Genomic DNA, 10,056 nt, shown 5'->3' on the forward strand with positions numbered 1-10,056 from the left:
AAAATTTGGCTTTGAAGTCCAGAATGAAACAGGGCAAAGGATAACAGAGTTTTGCCAAGAGAATGCACTGTTCATAGCAAACACCCTCTTCCAACAACACAAGAGAAAACTCTACACATGAGCATCACCAGATGGTCAAAACCGAAATCAGACTGATTATAGTCTTTACAGCCCAAGATGGAGAAGCTCTATACAGTTGGCAAAAACAAGACTGGGAGCTGACTGTGGCTCAGATCATAAACTCCTTATTGCCAAATTCAGACTTAAATTGAAGAAAGTAGAGAAAACCACTAGACCATTCAGGTATGACCTAAATCAAATCCCTTACGACTAACTATACAGTGGAAGTAACAAATAAATTCAAGGGATTAGATCTGATAGACAGACTGCCTGAAGAACTATAGATGGAGGTTCATGACATTGTACAGGAGGCAGTGATCAAGACCATCTCCAAGAAAAAGAATGCAAAAAGACAAAATGGTTGTCTGAGGAAGTTTTACAAACAGCTATGAAGAGATGCAAAAGGCTAAGGAGAAAAGGAAAGATATATCCATTTGAATGCCGAGTTCCGAAGAATAGCAAGGAGAGATAAGAAAGCCTTCCTCAGTGATCAATGCAAAGAAATAGAGGAAAACAATAGAATGGGAAAGATTAGACATCTCTTCAAGAAAATTAGAGATTTCAAGGGAACACTTTATTAAAGATGGGCACAATAAAAAACAGAAATGGTATGGACCTAACAGAAGCAGGAGATATTAAGAGGTGGCAAGAATACACGGGAGAACTGTACAAAAAATATCTTCACAACCCAGATAACCACGATGGTGTGATCACTCACCAAGAGCTGAACATCCTGGAAAGAAAAGTCAAGTGGGCGTTAGGAAGCATCACTACAAACAAAACTAGTGGAGGTGATGGAGTTTCAATTGAGCTATTTCAAACCTAAAAGATGATGCTGTGAAAGTGCTGCATTCAATATGTCAGCAAATTTGGAAAACTCAGCAGTGGCCACAGGACTGGAAAAGGTCAGTTTTCAATCCAATCCCAAAAAAAAGCAATGCCAAAGAATGTTCAAACTACTGCACAATTGCACTCATCTCTAGCAAAGTAATGCTCAAAATTTTCCAAGCCAGGCTTCAATAGTACACAAACTGTGAACTTCCAGATGTTCAAGCTGGATTTAGAAAAGGCAGAAGAATCAGAGATCAAATTGCAGACGTCCATTGGATCATTGAAAAAGCAAAAGAGTTCCAGAAAAACATCTACTTCTCCTTTATTGACTATGCCAAAGCCTTTGACTGTGTGGATCACAGCAAACTGTGCAAAATTCTGAGAGAGATGGGAATACCAGACCACCTGACCTGCCTTCTGAGAAATCTGTATGCAGGTCAGGAAGCAACAGTTAGAACTGGACATGAACAACAGACTGGTTCCAAGTAGGAAGAGGAGTACATCAAGGTTGTATATTGTCACCCTGCTTATTTAACTTATATGAAGAGTACATCATGAGAAATGCTGGACTGAATCAAGCCCAAGCTGAAATCAAGATTGCTCGGAGAAATATCAATAACCTCACATAAGCAGATGACACCACCCTTATGGCAGAAAGCAAAGAAGAACTAAAGAGCCTCTTGATGAAAGTGAAAGAGGAGAGTGAAAAAGTTGGCTTAAAACTCAACATTTAGAAAACTAAGATCATGGCATCTGGTTCCATCACTTCATGGCAAATAGATGGGGAAACATTGGAAACAGTGACAGACTATTTTTTTGGGCTCCAAAATCACTGCAGATGGTGACTGCAGCCATGAAATTAAAAGACGCTTGCTCTTTGGCAGAAAAGTTGTGACCAACCTAGAAAGCTTATTAAAAAGCAGAGACATTACTTTGCCAACAAAGGTCTGTCTAGTCAAAGCTGTGGTTTTTCCAGTAGTCATGTATGGATGTGAGTGTTGAACTATAAGGAAAGTTGAGCACCAAAGAGTTGATGCTTTTGAAGTGTGGTGTTGGAGAAGACTCTTGAGAGTCCTTGGACTGCAAGGAGATCCAACCAGTCCATCCTAAAAGAAATCACTCCTGAATATTCATTGTAAGAACTGATGTTGAAGCTGAAACCAATACTTTGGCCACCTGATGAGAAGAGCTGACTCATTTGAAAAGACCCTGATACTGGGCAAGATTGAGGGCAGGAGGAGAAGGGGGCGACAGAGGATGAGATCATTGGATGGCATCACCGACTCAATGGACATGAGTTTGAGTAAACTCCAGGAGTTGGTGATGGACAGGGAGGCCTGGTGTGCTGCGGTCCAAGGGGTCACAAAGAGTCGGACATGACTGAGCAATTGAACTGAACTGAACTGAACTGAACTGTTAGTCTTCAAGATTTTCTAAAAAATTTTAGCATAGCCTTTTATGACCTCTCTGCCTTCTCTCTCTCTCTCTGAACCATCTATGGTAGCCATTCTCAACAGGCTGTAATTGAGAATCCTTGAGGAACTCTATTTGTGTTTGCATCTAGATCTTCTTGCAGATAATGTATTCTTCTCCCATTTCAAGTAGGAATCCCTCAGCTTGGAGTTTCCCCAGTATGTCCCACTTAGTTTCTCTGAGTTTGAATTTTCATACTCTTCCTCTGTGTCCCTCTAGCATTCTGCATTCACGTATGTGGTGGTGTAATTGCTAAATCATATCTGAATCTTGCGACCCCATGGACTGTAGCCTACCAGGCTCCTCTGTCCATGGGATTTCCCAAGCAGGAATACTGTAGTGGGTTGCCATTTCCTTCTCCAAGAAATAGTCTCAGCCTAGGGATTGAACCTAGGTCCCCTGCATTGTAGGTGGTCTCTTGATTCCACGCAGATTCTTTACCAACTGAACCACCAGGGAAGCCCTCTGATGTGTTTACCTATACATCATGGTAATCGTATTCTTACAGTAATTGTCTGTTTTTCTGCCTCATTGGAATAAGAGCCCACTGGGGCCACTGAGGGACCATGTCTCTATTTTTGCATCCTAGACAGGGCACACAATTGAAAATGATGAATGTCTGTTGAATGAATGAATGAATAAAAAATTTAAGAGTAAACGAGCTCTCTCCTTTGCCTCCTTGTGACTTTACTTTGAATCCATTTCCAACCGATATGAATTGTCTTCTTTTATTTTATTTCAGTGTTCTGCCAATGGGTTTATGACCCAGACAGTCAACAACGCTAACCAGGGCTTTTGTGGTACTATGGGATCTGGAGTCAAAAATGGAGGGCAGGAAACCATTGAAATGGTGAAAGGAGGACACCAGACCTTGGAGTCGTGCCGCGGGGCCGGGCATCATCACACCCTGGACTCCTGCAGAGGAGGTGCTGTTGAGGTGGAGAACTCCAGATACACTTACTCCGAGTGGCAAAATTTCACTCAACCCCGTCTTGGTGAAGTGAGTTTCCCTGAGCATGCTGTCTCTACAATTTAAATGTCCCAGTGGAGAACTTTAGGAAATTGAGATTAATATCTATTTTCAGAAACTTCTTTTCCATATTCTCCAATGTATCCTTTCTCTCTCACTCTCTGGCTATTTTTGCCCCTGCTCTTCGATTTTGTTTCATTACTTAAGTTAAAAGATTTTATTTCATCTATCACGTTTTTCTTAATTTCTAAAATCTCATGAAAATTGAAGGAGTCTACTCTTCCTCACTAAAGTTACATTTCATTTTTAGGTGTGTGTTTATCTCACAAACTCTTCTCATATAGAAAAATAGAGGGGAAAATCTTATTCTTCACAATTACAAAAATCCCCAAGTCAAATCTGCATCTCTCTGTGAAAGCAAGGCATCTGTACAGAATTCTAGAATGAAAATGAAATAATATGATCTGTCTGAACTTTTTTTTTTTTCATGTAAAAGCACCATGCAAATTAGCCAGGATCTTCTGTCCATGGGATTCCCCAGGCAAGAACATTGGAGTGGGTTGCCATTCCCTTCCCCAGGGTATCTTCCCGACTCAGGGATCGAACCCTGGTCTCCTACATTGCAGGCAGATTCTTTACCATCTGAGCTACCAGAGAAGCCCATGATGAGCTATGCACCATGCAAATGTATCGTGGTCGCTAATCAGAGGAAAGCAAGGATGTAAAAGATGTGAAGTTCAGTAGGGATTTTCAGTCATGGCAGCACCTCAGAATTCACTGGGAAGCTTTTAAACAGTGCTAATGCTATGCTTCACCTTGAATGATTCTGATTTAATTGGTTTGGCTTTTCTTTCTTTTTTATTTTTACTCTCCTCTATGATTCAAATGTGCAACCTGAGTAGAGAGCCACTGGATTAAGTATTCTTTCTGGTACTGAGTTAATCTCGTTTCTGTTTCTAGACAGCCAGTAACCATATGAGATCAGGTTGACTGAGGAGGAGCAAAGCTTAAGAAGCACTCTTAGGGATGCTCTCCAATGTGTATGTCTAGTAATGGGATGTGATGCTAAAATGGTCATAAAGAGAGACACTTGCTAACATAAGCCAAGGAAGTATCTGCTGGGTTTGAGAAGGGATAGGTACACCGGTGAGAAAGGGAGGGAGTTCATGAGTCTGACAAGGTCACAGACAGGCCAGTGACAGCCAGCCAGGGTAAATAAGGCTGATCACTTGGCCCAGTTTTTACAGCGTTGCTAAGTCACTTCAGTTGTGTCCGACTCTGTGCGACCCCACAGACGGCAGCCCACCAGGCTCCCCCGTCCCTGGGATTCTCCAGGCAAGAACACTGGAGTGGGTTGCCATTTATCTTGATTATCTTTAAATTTCACTGAAAATTTGTGCATCTTTCTATCTTGCTGTATTTTGGCTCTCTTGGAAACTTGATTCTGAAGACAATGTGGTAATCCTTACCCACATTATTTCTGCAAATAATAGCAATTTTCGTTGATGTTGATTGAACATTTACTATGTGCTGGCTGTTTAATAAGAGTGTTTTTCATGCATTATTATTTTGTCATTTAATTATGATCCAGTGAGATAGTCACTGTCTATATTCTTATTTTAGAAATCAGGAAACTGAGGCTTAAAGATGTTCAGTAACTTGCTCAAATTCATATAGCTAGTTGACAAACTAAGCTATGACTCCAGACCAGGACTGTTTAACTATCCAAGCTCAAATTCCAAATAAGTATGCATATTATCACCATTTTGTGGTGATATGAAATTTAGGGATAATAATTTAATCTTATGTTTTAAAATTTAAAATTTATTAAATTAAACCTTAATTTAATAATAATTTAATTTTACTTAATAATTAAATGAAATATTAATTAATATTTTAAACATTACATTAGTAATTTAAATATACTTAAATATAATGTGTATACATTTTTTTATTTGTATGGGTTACTAGAAATGTAAAATGTACTGACTTTATAGTATGGCTGTGATATAGACCAACCATGTGCATTTTTTGTATGTAGGAATCCATTAGAGGACACACTGGTTAAAAATTAAACATAAAAGGTAAATAAAAATAAATTTTATGTTTATTGGTTTCAGTGTGTTTAAAACAACAATACAATCCCTTTTTTTGTTTCTTTTACAGAAATTGCATCTGTGTAATCAGGATGAAGAGCACATGCCATCACAAGATTATGTCCTTACGTACAACTATGAAGGAAGAGGGTCTCCAGCCGGTTCTGTGGGTTGCTGCAGTGAAAAGCAGGAAGAAGACGGCCTTGACTTTTTAAATAATTTGGAAGCCAAATTTACTGCCTTAGCAGAAACATGCACAAAGAGATAATGTTATAGTGCTACAGTTAGATATGTCTTTGTCAGACTTCATCTTTCTAAAAGAGATATTGTAAAATTCAATTTATTTCTATATATCTAGCAATATATAGATATGAATATGTATGAATTTTTGTCTAAATTTTTAAAATTATGCTATCTACTGATTTATACTTTCAAGCAATTTGCTACTGATTTTTTTAGGAAGTTAAAAATGTTAGAACAGATTGTCCCTCTTTTATTACTGAGTAAATAGTCAACCAGGAAATCTCATGCTATAGCATTGGATTTAAGGTCTATAACGGACCATCTCTCATTTACAAATATGTTTTCAGTAAATGCATTGGCTAAATATTAGTCCAACAATAGAAACTTGTACTTGATTGAATATAGTAGAACAGCTTTCTGGACTAGAAATTCCATTTTTGCTCCACAGACCTTTCCCTGAGATTCAGGACTACTCTTGGTAACTTGTCAGTAATGAAAATTATACTGAGAAAAAGTTGCTTTTCTCCTCTTGAGAATTGTACTTTCATATTTTCATTTGCATGTTTAGCACGTGTGGCTCTTTATTTTTCTACTGACAGTAGTCATTTGCAATTAGAATATCTTATTTTTAGATGGACTGTGATTATGCCATAGAGTCAATCTGAAGAAACAGACTCCCTTTGTAGTTATGGTAGCAATGAGTATTAACATGCATTTCTATTTACTACTATTTTCAAATAAAATACATTGTTCCTTATTAAAGCAGGTAAATACTACACAGTGCTAGAAAGAATCAAACAAATATAGGAAAGAAAACTTAAACCTTAGGTGCAATTTAACATCTTCCAAGATGTTGCTTAAATTTAGTGCTTCTCAAATTCATTCATGTGCTAGAACCTCTGGAAAGCCTTGTGAAATTCCCCAAGGCAAGGATGTTTAAACTTTAAATAATTAGCATCTACTCTTATGATAAACCTAATATCACATTTTTTTTTAGTTTTTTTTTTTAGTTTTTTATTTTTTAAATTTTAAAATCTTTAATTCTTACATGCGTTCCCAAACATGAACCCCCCCTCCCACCTCCCTCCCCATAACATCTCTCTGGGTCATCCCCATGCACCAGCCCCAAGCATGCTGTATCCTGCGTCAGACATAGACTGGCGATTCAATTCTTACATGATAGTATACATGTTAGAATGCCATTCTCCCAAATCATCCCACCCTCTCCCTCTCCCTGAGTCCAAAAGTCCGTTATACACATCTGTGTCTTTTTTCCTGTCTTGCATACAGGGTCGTCTGTATACTTACTTCAAATGATAAAAAAAATAGAAAACAAATAATAGGTATCACTAGTTGAAAAAAATTTTGAAAGAAAATACTTAAGGTTAAATTAATTAAAAAATTTTGCGACTATGAGGAACTGGGACCTACTCCCCACCCCTGACTCTTGCCAAAAGAAAAGAAAAATTCTTTATTTGACTTTGGAGGCAGATTTGTTGAGTTAGCCCAGGAGGTAGCAATGTTCTATAGGGGCACTGTTCTGCGCATACTGCTAACTGCTAACTGCTAAGTCGCTTCAGTTGTGTCCGACTCTGTGTGACCCCATAGATGGCAGCCCATCAGGCTCTGCCGTCCCTATGATTCTCCAGGCAAGAACACTGGAGTGGGTTGCCATTTCCTTCTCCAATGCATGAAAGTGAAAATTGAAAGTGAAGTTGCTCAGTCATCTCCGACTTTTAGCGACCCCAAGGGCTGCAGCCTACCAGGCTCCTCTGCCCATGGGATTTTCCAGGCAAGAGTACTGGAGTGGGGTACCATTGCCTTCTCCAGTTCTGCACATGTATATTAATTATTGATTAATAATTGTATAACCATTAATCAATGCAACATTTAAAACAAAGTGAAAAAGCAAAGGAGAAGATATTACTTTTAAGTGTGACTGGGGTGTGGTGTGTCCTCTGATAGGAATACAGGGTTTAAAAAATAGAACTTATGTTTGGTTCTTAGGTGCTGCATGATAACTAAGCATATCAGGAGATAGTTCATGTACATTTATGTAATGTTTAAAATTGTATACAGCTAATTAGGCTTTTTTGGTTTCAGTGGAAAGAGGGGATTAGGTGAAACTGTAGATTTGCTTTTTGGTCTCTTTCCTTATCCACAAACTGGGACCAAACGTGACTGGCTAAGGCTCCCTCCATCTAAGGCTCCTTGACTTCTGGTGGCAGGTTTCCAGAGATGAAATTTTTTTTTTTTTGTGGTGCTAATATTAAAAACTTCTTTTAACTGAATTCTGGTAAAAATAAATCTTCTATCACCATTTTCTTTATGTCTCCCACAAATCAACACTTTGAAAAATTTAGAGCCAAATAACCATGTTCTCTCAGTCAGATTTTAACAGGTAAAGGGAGCTAGGGGTTGGGGGGAGGGCATGAAAATTTTACGTGAGTTGTGACTGTTCTAAGATCCCAAATCTATCACTTTTGCAGTGGGTTCTAATCTGGAAACTATAAAATGTCATTTTCCTGATCACTACCCTGTTTTAATTATTTTTAAATTATTTTTAAATTATTTTTAAAGTTTTTTTTTTGTTGTTTTGATGTGGACCTCTTTTAAAGTCTTTATTGAATTTGTTGCAATATCGCTTCAGTTTTATGCTTTGATTTGTTTGGCCACGAGGCATATGAGATCCCAGTTCCCCTACCAGTGTTTGAACCTGCACCCCATGCTTTGGAAGGCCAAGTCTTAACCACTGGATCGCCAGGGAAGCCCCTCACTGCCATGTTTTAAAGAGACATAGATGTGATTCAAGGAAATCAGCCATCAGGCCCACTTTCTTTCATCTCTCTCCCAACCTTGTCAGTGACACTTACCTAGCAAATACTTCAGGCTGTCAATCACCCTTTAGTATGAATTTCATTTTTTATGAGTTTTGCTTTATTAAAATGTTTAAAATAATAGAAGGATTAAGAATTTTGAATTCATGAAAGAAAAAGATCATGTGGTCACTTAGGAACACAGGGAACTGCAGGAGAGAGCATGCCTGAGTGGGTATTTGCACGTAGAGGAACATGAAAACCCAGGGCTTCAAGGGCAAAGAGAGAGGCCACCAACAGGACATGAGTAGGAGTAAAAGCAACATTGCTTCTTAAGCTGTCCTAGGCCAGGCCCTTTCTTCCCTGTTTTCCTTAGGCCAGTGGCAGCTGCCATTTGGTTTTGGTGAAGTGTCACTGAAGTGTCATCAAGCCTTTCTCTGAGCCTCACCTTATATAGAGTGTGGGAACAAGAAGAGAGCTGACTGCCTGCTAAGTCTGAAGGCATTTTCAGGACTGGCCGAACTGGTTGTGCAGGACAAACACAACGTTCATGGGGGTCGTGGGATTTCTTATGGCTCTCTAAGATAGCAGTTCTTCCATTAAACGGGGGTCTGTGAATTTGATGCTCCATTTTCTGTTTTGCTCCTGAAATCTAGCTTCTTAGATTTAGACATGCTAAAGAGAAATTTTCCTTTTAAAGGCTTAGTTTTAATGTAAACATTTTTAACAAAGAGTATTCTTCTTTCCTTTTATATGTAAGGTGAAAAGTAGGCTATTTTAGTGGAAAAGGATATATCTTTTTGAAGCTTTCACTTTTCTTCCAGTGAATGTTCTTGAATTTTTATGGCAATGTACAGATCATTCTTCTTATTTTTGTAAGGAAGCAGCTAACTGTCTAAAAATGCAGTGAGGTTTTGCAACCTTTTTAACAGAGCTTTAATTTTGTTCTTAAAAGAAGTTACTTTGCTTTTAGAGAAGCATAGCAGGTTAAAATAAGCAAACATTTAATGTGTAAAGCAATATTTACAGATATGAGGTGTGTAATAAAGCAATGTTAACTTGATTTCTTGTCTTTGCTGTTTTTAGAGATTAAATCATTCCAAGGTGGTCATGTTGCAAAATTGTACTTTAGACTAGCATGGAAACAGATCCTCAGTAATAGGTTCATTTTAGTTACAGGGCAATACTTTAGAGAAGGGATCAGTACCAAATTGTTGACATTGTTATACTATTTGGGAGGAGATTGCTATTTAGGGAACAGCTTTCCAAATATCTAGCTGTCTCCTCACTGTCTATGTGTCTATATCAGCTGATTTTGACTGGGTGAAGTATTATAAGGTTGTGATTGCAGAATGTTCCAGAATTAATACAGTGATACAGTGTTCTTGCTTGGAGGAGCAGTGTAGTCAAGAAAAAATGAGTTAAAAAAAGGTGATATTTCTCTCTTGGTCTGTCACTTATAGGATGCATGCCCTCCCAGCTTTAACCACAAATGGATTATGTGGTT

The 10,056-nt window shown here is 38.3% G+C and overlaps 1 protein-coding gene across 2 annotated transcripts in view; it reads left to right on the forward strand.

Moving 5' to 3' along the window:
* Window positions 1-9,612, forward strand: part of DSC3 (desmocollin 3) — a 58,993-nt gene extending 49,381 nt beyond the window's left edge. The window contains exons 15-16 of one of the 2 annotated variants that reach the window (XM_069568954.1): window positions 3,167-3,424; window positions 5,561-9,612. In XM_069568954.1, coding sequence (XP_069425055.1) covers window positions 3,167-3,424; window positions 5,561-5,758 — 456 coding nt within the window. In that variant the 3' untranslated portion in view covers window positions 5,759-9,612. Of the gene's footprint in view, window positions 1-3,166; window positions 3,425-5,435; window positions 5,463-5,560 lie in introns of those variants that run through there. The other variant, XM_069568955.1, reaches the window with a different exon arrangement.
* The last annotated feature ends 444 nt before the right edge of the window (window positions 9,613-10,056 follow it).

The sequence above is a fragment of the Ovis canadensis genome, chromosome 23 (assembly GCF_042477335.2).
Source record: "Ovis canadensis isolate MfBH-ARS-UI-01 breed Bighorn chromosome 23, ARS-UI_OviCan_v2, whole genome shotgun sequence".
Taxonomy (NCBI): Eukaryota; Metazoa; Chordata; class Mammalia; order Artiodactyla; family Bovidae; genus Ovis; species Ovis canadensis.